Here is an 18965-nt window from a genome sequence, read left to right as displayed (position 1 = left end):
ATGATTTGTGATAAATTTAAAGTATTTTGATCAATTAAAATATTCAAATAGATAGATTCTTTTTATTAATAAATAATTAAGTATTTAATTGTCTCTTTCATTGTTAACAAACATGGATAAATAGCATATATTTTGATATCTTCATAAAAGATTAAATAAATTCCTTACTATTAATACTACTAATGATTTTTTTTTTGAAAAATTTACTTAAATAATTTCTAATAAACGTATTGTCTTAAAGAATTTATCAAAATACTCTCTCGATCACTATTTTGAGTCTATTTTGATATATACTTTATGATTTTAAAAGTATACAAATAGGATGTTAATTTACATTGCGATATGTTAAAAGCACAAAAGAAGTAAATGATTAAATAAGATTATGATCTTTACATCATTACTTATTTTATATTATTTGGCTGGATTGAAAAAACCATTTACGTTTATGATTTTTGATTCTATTTATCATTCTATTCATTAATAATTATTTTTAGAAAAGAGCTTGAATAACATGATAAGATTTTTTAAAATTCTAAATAAATATAACTTTGGAAATGCTACGATGCTCATATAAAATGATAGATTGTGAAATGCAGAACGTATATCTAAAGATTTAATACATTATTTACATATAACTACATAAAGATATATTAATTATATTTAAATTATTTTATCAAATAAGCTTAGGGAAATATTCTCCGCCTACTTATCCACCTCTAAGAGATTTTTTAACATCAGCTTCAAATGCTTTAATGTCATTAATCATTTGAGAGGCAGCTTGCTTATTCAAGGGATCATTAGGATTAGGCTCAATGAAAAGGAAAAGAACACCAGAAATGATATTATATAAATTTAAGACAGGCTTCCAATCTGCTCTCAAAATGTTCAAGCAGACATTTCCTTACAAATCAATATTAGGGTGATAAATCTTGGTGTGGCAGTGAACTTTGGGAGGTTGATGAGGATAGTCTGCACCAACTTCAACTGTGAACAAATATTTTGCACCACCCCAATAAGTACTTGCATCTGGCCAGACGGTCAATTCCATCTTTGTTAAAACTTACTTATCAGGCCAAACTAACTTGGCGTTGTTGGGAAGATCCTTATCTAAATCTTCTAAATCCTTTTGTAAACGTAATAAACCAGGGGTAACCTTTTGGACATTCTAAGCAATAGGTTAACCTTCAGCTATTCTCTTGTTTTCTTCCTCTTTCTTCTTTTTAACTTGTAGCATTTCCTTTTTTCTAAACTTTTTTTATTATTTAATTAATTTTTGTAAATTATTTATTCTTTTTGAGAAACAAACAAACAGTGTCTTTTTTTAAAGTTTTAATTTTTGATACTTTCTTACTTATTGTGTTTGCTATTTATTTTTTCGCGTTAAAATCATATCTAAGCCTATTTCTTTAATTATCTAAAATTAATTTGCTTCCTTTAATTTTTAATATTTATCAATAGATCTGTGCCATCAGAAAATGAAAGGTCTATTCTCTTTCTTCTCTTCCTTACCAAATGAAATCAAATATTTAATTGAATAGTATTTAATGATTTATCAAATTTCTTATTTATTATATATTATTTTATCAGAAAGTAGCTAAACAAACATTTAATTAAATTTCTTGAGAGAGTTCTTAAGTATAATTAATTACAAAATAATTTTTATCTTCCTTAAAAGTATTTAATTAATATTAAACATTTTAATTATAAATTATGATGGGTGTTTAGAGCCATAAAATAAATTTTTAATTCTTTTTATAATTTAGAACAACAATTAAATTTTTAATAGAAATAAATCAAGCTGTCTTAAATAAAAATAACTACAATATTAAATTAAACCCTTCTTTATTCATTCATTCAATCATTATAACAAATTCAATTTTTTAATCACAACTGTCTGAAAAATTATTTAACAAAATAGAATGGAAACTTAAAAAATTAAAACAAAATAAGTTGAATAACAATTAAAAACTCCTCCAAATAGATAAAATAACAGCTCTTTAAAATAAAGACTACCATATATAGGGTAGTAAAACACTGAGATTTATAACTCATAGTCTATGGATATTAAAGATTATATTAATGGTCTTTAAGGAAGGATTACATCATTAAACTAGTAATTAAAACACAAAAAATAGAGCCTTCAAATCTTAAAAAAGCAGAGTTTAGCTTATTAGAATGGAAAAAACGACTGTATTAAATATAGCTAGGATTTAAATTTATTTAAGCTATACCAAGATCCGTCACCAAAATAAAGACATTAGAGTTAAATTTAATTCTGCTAATAAAATAAGAGTAAGCCTTAATCCCAATTGATAATTGAATAGTAGAAGTAAAGTGATACTGAAATTTAATCATCTTCAAGAGTAAAATTTTTAAGCTTAAGATAAGATTAGCTTTAATATTAAGACATTAATCTGTATCAAAATGTTTAAAAGTCTAATTTACTTAATCCTGAACAAAAAATTACCTAGAAAAAAATTTCAAAAAAGCTTTAGACAGAAGTAGAATCAGAAAAATATATTGAAGAATAATCAAATGAAAAGTTAGAACATACGAATAGATTTTTAAAAGAAGATAATTAATCACATAAAAAAATAAATGAATAAATATATAAATAGCAAGTAGTTGAGAATAGTAATAAAGATTTATAGGCTCAAAAATAGAAAAGGATTAAGAGCTTGAGTACGGCTAGCTTATTAAATTAAGGTTTTTATGAAAAAGAAAACTTATTCGATAACTAAACCATTCTTTCACTTATAAAAAATTCATAAATTTAGAAAGCACAAACATAAAAAAAATTATAAGAAAGTGTTTAAAAATGTAACGAATAAATAAGAAAAGCTATCAGTTAAAATTAAGCTCTCAATTTTAGTAGCTAAAGTAATAATTTATAAACAGAAAGCTCATTGGCTGGAACTATCTCTGAAAATATCTTTAGTAAAGATCTAACATTATCCTAGAAGGTAAAAATATTGTTAAATAAAAAGACTGAGTAATAAGTCATAGAGTTATACGAAAATTAAAAACAGCAAGAGAAATCTTTAGTAAATGAAAATAACAAATTTTCGTTATCTGAGACTTAAAGATACTATTATTAACCTAAATTGAGAGCAAGATATTAAAATAACAATAATAAATGTAATACATTTTAACTCAAAAAACCTTAAAATATGTAAACTTAGCAATCTAACAGCTCGTTCTTTTTAGAAGATTGAAGATCTTATTATTTTAATAAAAAAAAACAACTTTTTAGCATATTTATTTAGCTACTTATTCCATTTTTATATAAATAAATTTTTTATTTTTGTATGGAAATTTAATAATAGATAAACTGACTGTATCCTTAATGAATTTGCTTAATAAAAAAGATATTCGATAAAATTAAATTATCAAATTTTTTTTAGCTTATAAATTTATGTTTTTAATTCCTACAAAAGGACAATAAAAATTTATAAATTAAACACACTGAAATAATTAGGATAATATATATTTAAATAAAGAATTTATTTATTCAATTTTTTAAGATTTTTATTTAGAGAATAATCCCTCAGCTATACATCTAATCTACTTATTCTATTGTCATACCTTTGGTTTCTTTCATCTCTTTTAAGAAATAGATAAAAGCTAAAAGTGTAAAACCGAAGAATAAAAAGAATGTGCCTGAAATTCCTATTGCTAGTACTAAAAAACGGAAACAAATACCAATTAAAAGAGCACTGAACCATCTGGCTGCAGAGCATATAGGTAGATCTTCTTTATTTACCAGTTCAGTACAAAATGGCCAAACTACAGCACCAAGACCTATACCAAAACCAAATAAGAAGAAAATAATGAAGATAAACGATACAACAAAAATATCAACAAGAGCAAATATTGCTATCCCTAATAAACCTATCAAGGTGAGGAAAGTACTTCCAAGAATTAATTTTTTTCTTCCAAAGTTTTCAATAAAGAAGATTGATATGAAAGTAAAGAAAAATATTGAAAATCCTTAGATGTAAAGGTACAGCTAGACTGTGTCTGGATTATCCGAATTTGCTTTGAAAATACTTGAAGAGAAAAACATAAGGGCATTTAAACCACTAAGCTATGTAGTCATTTGAAGTACTACACCTAGCATCTTCCTTCTTCTTTGGCTCTTGAAAATTTATGGCAATTTATTTTATTTTTTTGAATTATCGATTTTTTTATTTTCTAAAACTTCTACAGAATGATTACTAATGTTAGAAGATGCTAAATTTATTTCAAATTTTTCTTTTTCGCTTTTGGGTTATTTGATATCTAAGTTATCATGATTTGAAGTATCGTTTTGAACCTATTATAAAAGATAAACTTTAAATAAACTTACAATTAATATTATTCAAAAAAAAGTTGTTATATATTTCAAAAATAAACTTATTTTATGAATTGAAGTTTGTGTGAATGATATTTTTTATTTAATAAATTACCTAATACTTATGTTCTTTGTTTTATTCATTATGATTTTGCATGGAAATCAAATATTCATTATTCTTATTATTTTTTTATTAATCATTATTTGCTTAATTTGAAAATTGAATGGGGACATTGACATCTATTTCATCACCTTCACTCAATTTATCATCTTCTTCTATATGCTAATTAGCATAATTAACAATTTCTTTAAATCTTAAATCTGCTCTTTCTTTATCATAACATTTTTCTAAGTATCTCCTTAAAGTTCTTAAATGATTGTGTTTAACCATTTAAATAGGAGTTTCTTCTTTGAAAATAAATATTAAACTAAGTAAACGAATAAAGCATAGCAAAATAGGAAGTCCAATAGTTATCCTCCAAGCTAAATTTAGATGAAAAGAATCCATATTATCTATTTCGTTTTGAATAAATTCCTCTTTTGGTTCTACTTTTGGTACTTTAGGATATCTTGGCTATATAGCTCCAAGAGAGAGTCCAATAAATAAACCAAGAGAAGCGAATGATTAGACAAAAGTACCTGTTTTACCTCTCATTATCACAGGAGTAAAATTTATTAAATAAATAGGAACTATCGATGTATTAAAACCACCTGCAACACCATTCAAAAACCTCCCAAGAATCAGATTGCCTAAATTAGGATCTATGATTTATATCACAGTTCCTAAAATACCTATTACATCTGTTAAGGCTAAGCAAACTCGAAGATTAGATTAAGTGATCTTAAGTAAGAAATTGCTAAGTAGAGACCCAAACAAGCACCCAAATGGTAAAAAGCAAGTAACTAATCCTGTGTATAGAGCTACATCAAAGCTTGAATACCATTTATTCAAATTACTAATATGTTCTTAAGTAGGATTAAAGCAGCCATTATTATATCCAAAGAAAAGACCACCTAAACTAATAATAATAGCTCTAAAGTAGACTATGAATTAATTCACCTAATTTATAGGATAGCTTGAATCAAATTTAATTGCATCCATTTGCAAATTTTAAAGATAAAAACTAATTAATTATTGTGTTTTGATAAGTATGTTATTAGAAGATAAATGACTGATCGACCAACTAACTTGCTTAATCTGATTATTTATAACTTTTTAAATTACTTTCTTTTTAAATATTTTTAGAATTTATAAAATTGTATGAATATGCTATTATTTAAGTGAGCTTTTTATTTCTAAACTTGAAAATTATTTACTCAAAACAATGTAATTAATTTTATGATACATCGATGTATTTAATCTAATATCTACCAAAATCTTAAAGAAATTACTAAATTATATTGTATCATTTAATATTGCGTATCATTAGAAATTTGTATTAATGATAGTATGATTGTGTTATATGTTAAAATGGATCAGACTATAATTTGAAGTTTAGTTACATCAAAATACTCCTTAATATTTGAATATAATTTAAAAAGTTCAATTTATAAAAGTAAAAAATAAATAAATATGTTCACTTATAGTTAAAGTGCTATTTTATTTAATATAAATCAATAGTATTTCTTGACAAAACCTCCATTTTAAGATCAAGTAATCTATAATATATGATTTAAATTTATCTTTTGTGGATGCTTTTTCGAATTTAATAAAATCTAAGTTGGTTACTAGAGAAATTTAAAAGGTACTAAGATAAATTTTACATTCTTTTTAGAATAAATACTGGTAAATTAAATAGATAGATAGGTAAAAAGATAAAGAAAAACAAAAAAATTTTTGGTAGAAAAACAATAATAATTTTTTTTACAAAGTTATTTTTTAATATTCTTAAATCATAATCACAATTCTAGGAAGGAATTACTTTTTTTAAAAGACATTAAAAATTTAAGGTAAATCTAAACTAAAAATACATAAATTATTGAAAATCATTTTTTTAAAATCTATCAAGTAAAAATTATAATAATTTCTTAAATCATATTATATTTTTATTAGTAAAATCAACTTTCTTCATTTACTCTCAAAGGTTATACATTATTCCTTTATTCTCTATCCAGTCTGTGCTATTCTTCTACCATATCTGCTGCACAACAGATATCCTCTCTAACTTGATTGATATGTGAAAATGTAGAACCTTTTATTTTCAAAAATATTTATTTATTTATCTATCTATGAATTATATTGATAATTGTTTTGTGAAATTACTAAAAAAGATTTGCTTATCGAAATCTGAAAGAAGAGAAAACATGATTTTCTTATTAATTATTCTGGCTCTCATTGAACTATATTTATTGATTAAAATAATATTTTAATTAAAGTAAATGTAAAATTTCAAATACTGATTATTATTTCTTATTTTTCTTTAAATCTGGTTCTAAAAATTTTCTTCACTTCCTAAACCCCATATTTCTATAGCATCAATATTTAAATACACTTTTTGATCTCTTTTTGTATATTCTTTAGGCTCTAAAATCCATCCTGGCTCATAAATATCATCAGAAAACATTATGTAAGACTAGCTGTGAATAAGTTAATCGAGCCATAACCTGTACTTTAGGCCATCTTTACTCATACCGTAACCTAAAAAAATTACATTTAAATTATCGAATTTTTATATTTAAATTTACCTATCCCTGCTTAGTATTTATCATAATCTTTGATAGATTTAGAATTCATATAAACATAGTTTTTATTTTTAGATTAATTGTTAGCAGTGAAAATCTTAAATGTTGGCTAAAAAGAAAAAATAAAGCAGTTGTCGTCCCCTTAAGCTTCTTTTTAACTTAGCCAAGGTTAGTTGTTAAATATACCAAAAACTCCTAAATTACTTCTAGCAACGAGTATTGTTTACGAATCATAACCTTTTTTTGCATTATAAATAATAAAATTTCACTCAAATTGAATTAAAATATTCAGTAAATTTAATATTATCGTAAAAATTAAAATATTTTTTATCAAAAATTATCCTAAGAATTAATAGAATAATTTAAAATAAATTACCCAAAAGATTATTAATAATAGTTTGCAAACTCATTCCATCCATTGAAGATTAATGCAATAGAGTTAAGTTATGAGAAGCTTGATAATATAAATTGTTCATATAGAGTAAGCATATGAAATCATCAGTCATAATTATAGATTATACATTCATATTAGGAACTTAAATGTAAATCTGTTTGTGAAGCAATTTGTTTTAGAAGTAAATTTAAATAATTTAGTTTATAGAAGAAAAAATTCTAGTAATAAGTGCAGTAGCTTCTCTCAGATTTATTCTTTTATTATCATATGCCAAAAACTACTCATTTGATTCGTCAAAACAAGGACTAACTCTATTTTTCAAAGAGTCCATAATCAATTAAAGATTGTCAATATCATAAATCATAATTAAGTGATAAAGTATATTTTCTACATCTTATTAGCTTAACATAATTTTGTTAATATCATGATGTTCATGCTACTCCAACAAAATCAATGAAAATATCTACAATTTAGTTAGATTATTAGCCTTAAATAGATGAATAGGTATTTTTGAGCTTGCATCTTTTGAAAATGCCTAAACTTTTATTTAAAAATAATTATTCTTTTCTAAATATAATTTGTATTATTAATATGATTTCAATCGATACTTAAAAGAAGATAATCTGTAAAAGTGAAAGTCTTTTTATTTTTCATTATGTATTTATATAGCTTTACGCCAAATTCTAAATCATTTTCAAAAAGCTTTGAAAATAATTCTAAATCCAAATTCTTCTTATCGTTTAATAAACTTTCATACACTAGTTTAGCTTAGATAATTTCTTCATCTTTAAAATGTAATTGAACCAAAGAGTCAATTTCTTTTTATTTTTACTTATCTTTACTATGTTTTGATCCCATTTATAATTGCTAATCTCAATCTATTTATTTAAAGAATTAATCAATTAAATAATTAAAATATAAATATGTATTATGCTTAACAATTTACCTTTAAAATTTTATCCTGAAATTAAGAATTATCTATTACTAAATGATCAATAATAAACATAATTCTGATTAAATAAATCAAAATTTGATATTACTTTCTTTAAATTTGCTTTTATTTTATTGGTGTTAATAGTAATTTGAATTCTTAATATTATATTTTAAAAATTAATAATCTATTATAAATATAAATAATATTTAATCCTTTTTTACAAGTTAACAATTTTTATTATTTTTTAATTGAACTAAAAAATCAATATCTTTTTATTATTTTTAGTTATCTTTACTATGCTTTGATCCCATTTATAATTGTTATTCTCAATCTATTTTTTCAAAGAATAAATATATTTTTAATTAAATATTTAAATAAAAATAATGTTTAATAAATTGCCTATAAAATTTTAACCTGAAATTAAGAATTAGCTATTGCTAAGCATTCAATAATAGACATAATTCTGATTAAATAAATTAAATTTTGATATTGTTTTATTTAAATTTACTTTTATTTTATAAGGAATAAATAGTAGTTTGATTTCTTTATTATATTTTAATGATTAATAATCTATTAAAAATATAATATTTAATCATTTTTTACAAGTTAATAATTTTTATTATTTTTTAACTAGTTTTTTATGTAAGTAAATCAAACATTTTTGAAATAGGTAAATTAGGTTTATAAATCTTATTTTTGTAGATGAGTAATTTTTAATATTTCATTCATAAAAAATGATGTTTAGATTATAAAAATAAATAACGAGAACCTCATAGATAATTTATTATTTTAAATACAGTAAATCTTCTCAAAATTAAAGATTTTTGTCAAAGACAAAAAATTTTTAAGCTATTCTATATTTTATTAAAATAATTTTTAAATTCTTAAAAATTTAGTAATTTATGAGCATTCACAATGATAATCAATCTATGAATTTTATTTAAATATATTATTTCAACCAAAATAATTTATAATTATTTTATGAATTTTAAAATATTGTTTTGTTAATTGTGATAAAATTTTAAGTCACTAAAGAATTAAGTGAGTTCATCTATTTATGCATATGGAAGAATGAAGAATAAATAAAATTTTGTTACTTTAACAGTAATAAATTGTATAATCTACTTTAAAAATACAAGATTATAATATCTTATTGATGATTTCTACTTTCAACAGATTTTACTTACATGTAAGTTAATATTGATGACTTTAATTAAATTAAAATTTCAATTAATTGATTTTTAAAGAAAAACAGATTCAATTAATTTTATTAAAAGAAGTAAAAAGCTGATAGTAAACAGAGATAATCAATATATAATTACTTTTTTGATTTATAGATTAATTCAAAACTTACAATGTCATAATAAACTATGAGGAACAATGTTTAAATTATAGGTGATCATAAATATAAATATAGAAAATTTTAAGTAAATCCCGATTATTAAGATATCGATATTCCTGACGGGGATCCTATAAGAGGAGAGTGGATTTATAAAAACTACTGTGCTGGTTGCCACGATTTAGATTCTGAATAATTGCAAGGTCCTTCTTTGAGATAAGTTTATATGCGAAAAGCAGGAACAAGAAAAGGATATAGATACTATTCATCTACAATGCCATCATATCACTTTTATTGGACAAGAAATATTCTAGACTAGTTTATTGAAAATCCAGAAAAAACTTTTCCTGACACAAACATGTTTTTTGATGGTTTAAGAGACAGCTATGACAGAGCTTGCATAATAGAGTATCTACACTACCTCCGAGCTGAAACTGATGGGGCATAAAGGAAACTATCAAGAAAAATAATTTGATAGTTAAATTTATAATGTAGGAAATTTAAAACATAATTATATGAGACTATATAAAATAATGTTATTAGTAAGTAAATTAGAATTAGAAAGAATTCAATTTAGTGTTAAAATCTAATTAATTAATTTAAAGATATTTAAAATCTTGTATTTATTTCATTATTGTTTACTATCAAAACTTTACAACCATTTAATTTTTCTAGATAGATACTTAATTTTTAAGAAGAATAACAAATAATTAAATTATTAACTTTTTAATTAATTTATTTTCTGGTTTCCAATTTTCAAAATCACAAATATTTTTATCAGTCTAGTTTAGTAGTACTGATATTTTTGAAGGAAATATTTTACTTAAAAATTAAAAAATAAAAACATTTATTAATAAATAAAAATTTTTAAGATTTAAAAAAATTTAAAAAGACAAGTAATTTCTGTGTTAAAATAATCCTATAATGTAATCAATAAAAAAGAAATTTCTAATTTACAAGCTAATAGTTAATCCAAAAAACATAATATTAATTTTTGAATAATTTTAAATTAAAAATTCAGTTAAACTACTATTTTAATTTTAAAAATAAATTTATTCAAGTATTTATTAAAACAAACTTACATATTTTAAATTTTACATTAATAAATAGTTTATATTATAAATTTCTATTTTTGAATAAATTAAAAAGCAAGGAAGGAAAGATGTTTATAGAGAAAAATATGAAAAATATTTTTAAATTTCAAAAATATTTAAACATTATTTTAATATTTGAAAAGAAAGAAAATAAAATATTTTCATCATACTTATTTATAATCAAGAATTAGTTAAAAATAAGTATTAAATATTTAAATAAAATTAGTTTTATTAATTAATTAATTTTTTAATTGCTGAATTGTTTTTATTTTTAAATTTATTTATTTATTTTATTTCATTATTATTATTTAGCTAATGGAGCGGATATTATATTATATTATTATATTACCCACTTAAATTTAGCATTAGTTAGTTCATATTTTAATTTTTCACTACCCTTTAAGACTTGTATATCCTACTGCTATTAACCCTAAAAGAAATACAAGGAGAGTCATATCAAGACAAAATTTACTTGGTTATCTGTATTTAGTTAGCAAGTCTTTTAATCTTTGATTAGAAGTTTCAACTACTTTATTTGCATTATCAACTTTTTTAGTTATATCTTATATTCTCTCTTTAACCTCATCTTGCTTTTCTCCCATTTAAATAGCTTTTCCCTTAAATACATCAAGTCCTTCATCTATATCTCTTAAAATATCGTCTTATCTTTCATTTCTTCTAGCTGCATCATCTAAAGCTTACATTTCTCTTTCACCAGCTTCAGCGCCCTTATGATATTCTTAATTTTTTTTACTTCCATCTCCTAAGACATTAACTTTAAACTCTTTAAGTGTTTAAACATGAACTTCTACTTCTTTAGGTTCTTCAGGTGGATTCATCCCTAAACTCTCCATTATTTTATATAACTCATTTTTTATTACACCAAAAGATTTTTCCCTTCTTTCCTTATCAACTTAACTTATATTTTTATTTGATTTCTATTTTCTTATAAGTTTTGCCATCTCTTCAATCAAACCTTCACAATAAGTAACTTCATTTTTACATTCTAACTCTTTATCTATATATTTTCTATCTTAACCATGCTTCTAAGCTCTCTCCTACATAAACTTTTAACTGCTTTTTATCTTAAATATTCTATCTTTGACATCATTAAATAAATTTTCAAACTCTCCTTGACTTCCTTTCATATCTTTCTATTGCTTAGCTGTTCCTCCTAATTCTGAATCTATCCTATAAAGTTTTTCCTTAAGGATACTAAGCTAATAAAGCTTACTTTTACCCATTTAAAGTATTTAATTTTTTTTTTGAGAAAGTAAAGTAAATATAATATTGAATTTTATGTTTTCTTTATTAAATATTCTGCAATTAATTAACTCGCAAATTCAATTAATGCTAAAAAGATCTCTACTTATTTCTAATAACATATTTTTTAAATTCTTGTTCTATTCTATTTTTTATCAATATAAATAATAGCTGCTTCTTTATAAGTAAATATTATTATTTAAAATAGAAAAGACAAAGAGATGGATCATAATTTTATAAAAAAGAGCTAATTAAAGTAAAAAAATGTTGATAAAATCTAAAAATTTGCTAGATTTTATGTAATATTTTAATTAAAATTCAAGGTAAAAAAATAAATACATTATTTTATATTATTTAAATCAAATTTGAGATTCAAAAAATTTTAATTTTAATTTAAAAAATAAAATTCAAAATAATTTTAGATTTTTTTGAATACGTTACAATAAAAATGAACACCATACAATAAGAATTAACTACAATTTAGATTTAAATGCGTTAAAAAGAAGCATTTTTATTCAATAGTTCATATAATATTTAAGAAAGTAAATTAATATTTCATTGATTGCTATTTTAAACATACTGCATTTCAATATCATTGTGTTTTCTACTTCCTTACTATTAAATGGGTAATTGATTTTATTGTTATTATGACTAGCGGCGTTGAGCTTGTTAGTAAGAGTTCTTTCTAATAACAGATTATCTTTTTAAGTGTTAGTTAATACCTATTTTTCCTTCAGCAAACATATTAAATATTTATTCAATGGTTGCTTATTTAAGAGAGTACTCAGATATTTTTAAAGCAGCTTTATTCTTTTCAAATTCACCAAATATTTTACCAATCGAAATATGAGTATCAATACGGAATCTATAAAAATCTGCTAAGTGCTCAATAATGTCAAAATTACCAAAGGTACTATTGATAAAACTCATAATTTTATTACCGAGATTTTCAATGTAAACATATTCCATTAATAATTCGATAGAAAGTCCATTAGGTGAGTTCATTTCCTTTAATTTATATTATTTATTTATTCATTAATAAAAAGATATTGTTAGGTATATTTACTTTATAAAGGATGTGGCCAGTTTGATTTTCTGCTATGGTAGAGAATAACTCAGTGCTTCCCAATCTTTGAAGTACATTCATTAAATCTTAGGGTCCAATTCTAATATTTAAGCTTTAAATACCACCTCTTTATGCAAGCTAAGTTATTTCCTCGTTGGTTGGTTTTTGAATCTTGACTTCTACTTCATAACCCTTACCAAATTTATGCTTAATTTCTTAAATAGTTCCTAAGCATTGTAGAACACCATCTACTTAGATAGCAACTCTTGTTGAAAGTGCTTCGGCTTCTTCCATGGAGTGAGTAGTAAGAATGATTGAAGATGATTTATTCACAGTAGAAATACGTGAAATAACTGTCCACATGAATCTTCTTGCTACTGGATCCATACCTGTAGAAGGTTCATCTAAGAAAACAATTGAGGGTTAACCAAGCATTGCAATAGCAACCTAAATGATTAATTAATATTATTTATAAATTTCATAAATTGATATAAAATTACACTAAGTTTTCTTTTATTTCCTCCTGAAAAGGTACCAGCAAGAATGCCTTCAAATTTTTTGAGATCCATCTCTACTAGTTTTTTCTCTACTAAACCATCTCTCATCTCTGCTGGAATACCTTTGATTGCAGCATATAGATTCAAGTGTTCACGGGCTGTTAAATTATCTAAAAGAGCATCGAATTAAGGACAATACCCTATATTCTAACGTGCCTATGCGAGTTCATTCTACACAGAGTATCCTGCAATATGGGCTTCGCCGCTTGTAGGGAGAATTTCTCCTGATAAAATCTTAAAAGTAGTTGTTTTACCTGCACCATTTACACCAAGAAGAGTAAATACTTCTCCTTACTTGATACCAAAAGAGACTCTATCAACAGCTACTTTAATTCTATCTTTAGCAGGAACAAATACTTTTCTAAGATCTTTTACTCTGACAGTATAATCACTAGGAGAAGACTTTTTTTTTGAAAGTTAATTAAATGAGTTAAAAAAAATATTTTTTTGGTTTGAATTTACTTTTGCAATTGTTTCCATTTCTTTTTGCACATCATCATCATATTCTTTTTCAACATAAGGAACTTTATTTTCACCAGTCATGTATTATGATAATCCTTTTTTATGTGAAGCATATTCAAGAAAAGCCACAACTAAAATGTAGAAAACACCTTCTATACATAGCATGAGTATATCACCACCACAGATATTTAAATCAAAAGTTTAATAATTAACTTTATCTTTTTAGGAGTATAAATTTCTTGAACCTACATTCAATACACCGTATCCAAATGCGAAGGATGGTATAAGACGGAAGACCCAACCTAATCCTAGACCAACATTATGGGTGCTATCTATAATTCTCAAGATAAATATAACCAAGGGACCGACAGCTCCCATAATAAAGTGAATAAAGAAATTAGTAACTTATGCTGTACCATAATCTTTAAAGATGAATGAAGTCAAATAGCTATTGTTTTTAGTGTTGATATTAATTTTAACAAGCAAAATATTAAAAAAATTACCTAAATGGTATAATAGCCCATCCATATAAAATAAAAAGTAGACAAATTGCTGAATAATCACTCTAATACTACGTAAACGCATCAATATTCTGTTTATTATAAAATGAATGAAAAATAAGTTCGAATAAAATAAAAAAATTACATAAGCTAGAACCATCAGCATACAAAATACGGCAGGGAATGCATGCTTAAGGATGTCAATTGTGAAATTAGCTCCCCAATAAGAGTTTAAAGAGACACCAGAAACTAAATGCTGATGTTTGACCATGTCATTTCTTTCCTTTACAATAAAAGTTATCAAAGATGCAGGGATGAAAGACAGACCAATTGAGAACATAAAAGCTGATACAATACCATCAGCTGTACCTTTCAAACTTTTTGTTTTTGCTGTTAATCTTAGAGGTTAGTTGATTGTGGTAATTTGAATATTTTTTTAATTAGTAGCTAAGTTAATGATAGCCTAATTCATAAAGCTTACGAAATACAAAGGTGAGCTTCTTGAAATAGTTTAGACTTGTGAGTAATATTTATATACTTAATTTAAATTATCTGTTTAGTTAACCCAATAAGCACCTTTTCTACTCAATTATTTATCATTAAAGCTAGATTAGTCCCAGGCATCCATGCTGTTAGAAACTTATTAGGATTTCTAAGTAAGCTAAGTTGCTGTAAATGTAAGTTTTTATTATTAATAGATATTTTAAAATAAAATTATTTACGTAGTAAATTAATGAGGTTAGTTAAATCTGATTAAGCTACTGATCCACTTGCGCCATAATTCATAAGCATGTTACCATATAGATCAGGAGTGATAAGCTGAGCTGGTGAATCTCTTATAAATGTTATTCTTTATTAAAAATATGAAATTAATGTTGGCTAAAAATTCTAAATAAAATTACAGCATAATTGAAAGACCAACGACAACCATTAAGCATGGAAGGAATACTTCACAGATGAAACCTCTTAAATCTCTCTTGAAATACAATGCTCTTTTTACAATAATTGCAAAATAGTGAGCGAAGAATAATTTTATGGGATTTTGTATTCTGACTGAATTTAGATCAAAGTTATCAATGTTTTAATCGTTGAGTGGAATTTCCATTTCTTCTTATTTTTTAGCATGATTGTCACCATGTTCTTCGTTTGAAGGGCTTACCCTTGACTTTTTATCAGCTTTTATAAAATCGTTTTATTTTTCAGAGGCTTGTTATGATTATATTTATATAATAAGAAATTAGAAAAAAAAAAATGAAATTTACAATTTTCATGAGCTACTTTTAAGAAGACTTCTTCTAATGTAGTAATTGATATACCATAAGTAGATATTTTTAAAGATTGAAGCTAGTTATCGAAAGTGGAAAACAATTTTTCGAATTAGGATACTGTATTCATTGGGAGTTAGAAAGCAATTTCTTGTGAAACATCTGAAATTTTATTTGCTGTAGGAATTATACTCATAACAGTATTAATGATAGGATCAGATGATACATCTGTGCTAGTCTTTACAACTTTTGATAAAAATTAAAAAAATTAATTTATAGTTTAATTAAAAAACAAAGTATTACTTGTCAAATTATAACCAACTCCAAACTTATTCTTCAAAAATACTGATGAACCACAACAAATTAGTCTTTATTTAAATAATAGTTCAATGTTATAAATAAATAAATAAATAAATAAATAGAATTTACCTTCCTTCTCCCATAATACCAATTCTATCACCAAGATAATCAGCTTCATCCATAAAGTGAGTTGTAAGGACTATAATTTTATCATTTTTAAACTTTTTAAGCATATCCCAGATATATCTTCTAGCTGATGTATCCATACCAGAAGTAGGTTCATCCAAATAAATTAATTTAGATCCACCAATAAATGCAATAGCAACAGAAAGTCTTCTTTTTTAACCTCCAGACAAATTTTTACTGAGCTCGTTAGCCTTTTCCTATAAATCTACATCTCTAATTGCATTTTCTACTGCTGAAGGAATTTCTTTTGAGTCCATTCCTTTAAAAACTGCAAATAATTCTAAATGTTCTTTTACTGATAAATCAGGGAAAAGAATATCATGTTGAGGACAAACTCCCATAAATTAACGAATTTATGGCATTTCTGATTCAATATCTTTACCAAATACTTCAGCATTACCTTAACTGAACTCTAACATACCTGTTAGCATAGATATAGTTGAAGTCTTACCTGCGCCGTTATGTCCAAGAAGGCAGAAAATTTAATTCTTATACATCGTTAGAGATAAATTACTAACTGCCTTTTTGCCATTAGGATATACACGATAAACACTATTCATTTTGAGTACTTCTTGCTAATTTTCTTATTGCCTTAAAGCAGCAGGAACATCTTCAATATTATCTTTTATATTTAGGTTTGCATTTTCCTCTTAATCAAAATTAGTTTATTCCTTTCTCTTTTTGCACATCCAAGTAATGAAAAATAGTGGATGTCTCTTTTTACCAAAATCATTGGGTATAACTTAGTCAAAGTATAGAGCTAATAGCATGAAGAAAACAAAGTTAAAAATAAACAAACCAATTGATGTTCCAACTCTAAAGTTGTTTACTTCTTTTCCAAGATCTCCCCATCCAATACCTACACCCTTTCATTTAAAAAACAAGATTTAGATAAATATGTTTTTACATATTTGAGAAAATATAAAGAAAATTAAAATTAAATTTACTTCTGTTTCTACAAGTAAAAACACATCTGAAGCGAGGGACAAACCTGTTTAAGAGGCTAGAGCTGCCGTATTATTAGCTTACTCAGTAGCATCACTATTAGAACTAATAATGAATTTGAACATATACATGAATAGATAGAATACCTATAAGACAATTTAAATAATTAATATGATAGAATAACCTGATAAAGTAAGTTAATTACCATTGCAACAATATTTCCTAACTTAGCATTTGTAAAGAATGTAGTGATAAACAGACTTTGTGCTATTAAAGTCATTGAGAAAAGCCAATGCCATACAAAGATAAGTGTGATATCACTATTTTTATACACTGATCCTTTCAAAATTAAAGTTACTATAATAGAAATAATTGTGTAGATGATCATATACCAAGATATCCATGATAAGTAAAAAGGAGTATCCTACATACCCATAATTCTCATACCTTCTCTAATTTTCTTTTCTTTTTCTGTCATAATTGTACTGCTCATTCTTAAAAAGACAACAATAAGAGGAAGTACTATTTTTTTTATACAAAGTAAATTTAAATATTTTTCTAATTAATATAATTTAGATTACCTAAAAATGTTGCCATATTTCCTTACATTACGCTCGCCAACGTATCATCTACATACGCATGTTATTTTAATGGCGAAATACTAATGTCTATTTTTGCATTATTGTTGTTGCTCAGTACTTATAGAAGCGCATTATCTTTAATAGAAATTTTAATTTTTACTCAAAATATGTTTAATAAATAAATTAAGTTATTTACCTATCCATGTCTTTACCTATAGAGACCCGTAAGTAAAATATGGATCATAAAATGTATCTTTATATTATGGCTTATAATCTATAACTTCTGGCCCTAATGTATCAGGAATATCATGCTAATCTGGTTCTAATATTAATTGTTTCTTTAATAAAATGCATTGAACATATTGATAAATTACAATTTCCAGTTGTGTTAAACATCAATCTTGTATTGTATATTCCTGTTGATTACTTTTCAATACTAACAGCAAAGCATACATCCTCATTGTAATTATCTCCAGTAATATAGTTGTTAAAATCATCTAAAGTGTTATAGTTTGAATTGAAGGTAAACATATTTCCTTATGGTGAAACATATGAAGACATAATGGTTTGTAATCTTTAAACTACAGGGTCATTTCCAGGAATCAAAAATACGCTTCCATCTCTATATCTAGGACTATCGTTCTTTGATCTAGTCCAACAATTGATCATATCCGGTTTTAGTTCATTGTAATCATTTTTATTAGGTACAGGAGATGAATATAGATAATTTTAATGATAGATATAAGAAGTGTCATCTATATTCTAAAAAATTATTAAAAACGAATTATTTTTAAATTAACGATGAGCTAAATTTTTATATTATTTACTGTTCTTGTCAAGTTTCTTCTGAAGACAATGAATAAAAGAGCTATCAAAATAGGGACGAGTAGCTATATTATAAAAATGTAAATTATATAAGTTGTTTAAATAAAGCAATATAATTAAGTTTTACTTCACAACAAGAACCACAACAATTTCTCTTCCATATAATGTAGTTTTTTTTCATTAAAGCTTTGTAATGTACTCCACCGCAGCAACACATCTTTACTAAAAGTGGATTTTTA

At 24.2% G+C, this 18965-nt stretch overlaps 7 protein-coding genes across 7 annotated transcripts; 2 read left to right on the top strand and 5 right to left on the bottom strand. All coding sequences in view use genetic code 6, as the record gives it.

Annotated features, from left to right (window-relative positions):
* Nucleotides 1-673: 673 nt before the first annotated feature.
* On the bottom strand, nt 674-1234 carry TTHERM_00532840 (ubiquitin-conjugating enzyme; the record flags this gene model as incomplete). Its single annotated transcript, XM_001024405.3, has 1 exon — nt 674-1234. The coding sequence occupies one exon, from the start codon at nt 1232-1234 to the stop codon at nt 674-676; it is 561 nt and encodes a 186-aa protein (XP_001024405.1).
* Nucleotides 1235-2712: 1478 nt separating this feature from the next.
* TTHERM_000532839 (hypothetical protein) lies at nt 2713-3108 on the top strand (the record flags this gene model as incomplete). Its single annotated transcript, XM_012800097.1, has 1 exon — nt 2713-3108. The coding sequence occupies one exon, from the start codon at nt 2713-2715 to the stop codon at nt 3106-3108; it is 396 nt and encodes a 131-aa protein (XP_012655551.1).
* Nucleotides 3109-3547: 439 nt separating this feature from the next.
* On the bottom strand, nt 3548-5435 carry TTHERM_00532820 (MFS transporter; the record flags this gene model as incomplete). Its single annotated transcript, XM_001024403.3, has 2 exons — nt 3548-4315; nt 4449-5435. The coding sequence occupies 2 exons, from the start codon at nt 5433-5435 to the stop codon at nt 3548-3550; spliced, it is 1755 nt and encodes a 584-aa protein (XP_001024403.1).
* A 956-nt stretch (nt 5436-6391) lies between these two features.
* TTHERM_00532810 (TLD protein) lies at nt 6392-8267 on the bottom strand (the record flags this gene model as incomplete). The annotated part of the gene is made up of 6 exons (XM_001024402.3): nt 6392-6525; nt 6597-6673; nt 6731-6971; nt 7019-7252; nt 7392-7949; nt 8018-8267. 6 exons carry the CDS (start codon nt 8265-8267, stop codon nt 6392-6394), a joined length of 1494 nt encoding a protein of 497 aa, XP_001024402.2.
* Nucleotides 8268-9698: 1431 nt separating this feature from the next.
* TTHERM_00532800 (cytochrome C domain protein) lies at nt 9699-10157 on the top strand (the record flags this gene model as incomplete). The annotated part of the gene is made up of 1 exon (XM_001024401.2): nt 9699-10157. The coding sequence occupies one exon, from the start codon at nt 9699-9701 to the stop codon at nt 10155-10157; it is 459 nt and encodes a 152-aa protein (XP_001024401.2).
* Nucleotides 10158-11165: 1008 nt separating this feature from the next.
* Nucleotides 11166-12020, bottom strand: TTHERM_00532799 (syntaxin-73 protein, putative; the record flags this gene model as incomplete). Its single annotated transcript, XM_001471409.2, has 1 exon — nt 11166-12020. One exon carries the CDS (start codon nt 12018-12020, stop codon nt 11166-11168), a length of 855 nt encoding a protein of 284 aa, XP_001471459.1.
* Nucleotides 12021-12594: 574 nt separating this feature from the next.
* TTHERM_00532790 (ABC transporter family protein) lies at nt 12595-18943 on the bottom strand (the record flags this gene model as incomplete). Its single annotated transcript, XM_001024400.3, has 18 exons — nt 12595-13047; nt 13106-13552; nt 13606-14064; nt 14125-14572; nt 14628-14716; nt 14770-15293; nt 15347-15474; nt 15527-15830; nt 15887-16135; nt 16193-16257; nt 16319-17241; nt 17323-17466; nt 17526-17842; nt 17902-18036; nt 18098-18223; nt 18276-18663; nt 18729-18791; nt 18854-18943. The coding sequence occupies 18 exons, from the start codon at nt 18941-18943 to the stop codon at nt 12595-12597; spliced, it is 5352 nt and encodes a 1783-aa protein (XP_001024400.3).
* Nucleotides 18944-18965: the final 22 nt, after the last annotated feature.

Source organism: Tetrahymena thermophila (assembly GCF_000189635.1).
Source record: "Tetrahymena thermophila SB210 genomic scaffold scf_8254385, whole genome shotgun sequence".
In the NCBI taxonomy this organism is placed as follows: Eukaryota; Ciliophora; class Oligohymenophorea; order Hymenostomatida; family Tetrahymenidae; genus Tetrahymena; species Tetrahymena thermophila.
The sequence above is the reverse complement of the archived record's forward strand: the minus strand, read 5'-3'. Positions and strand labels throughout refer to the sequence as shown.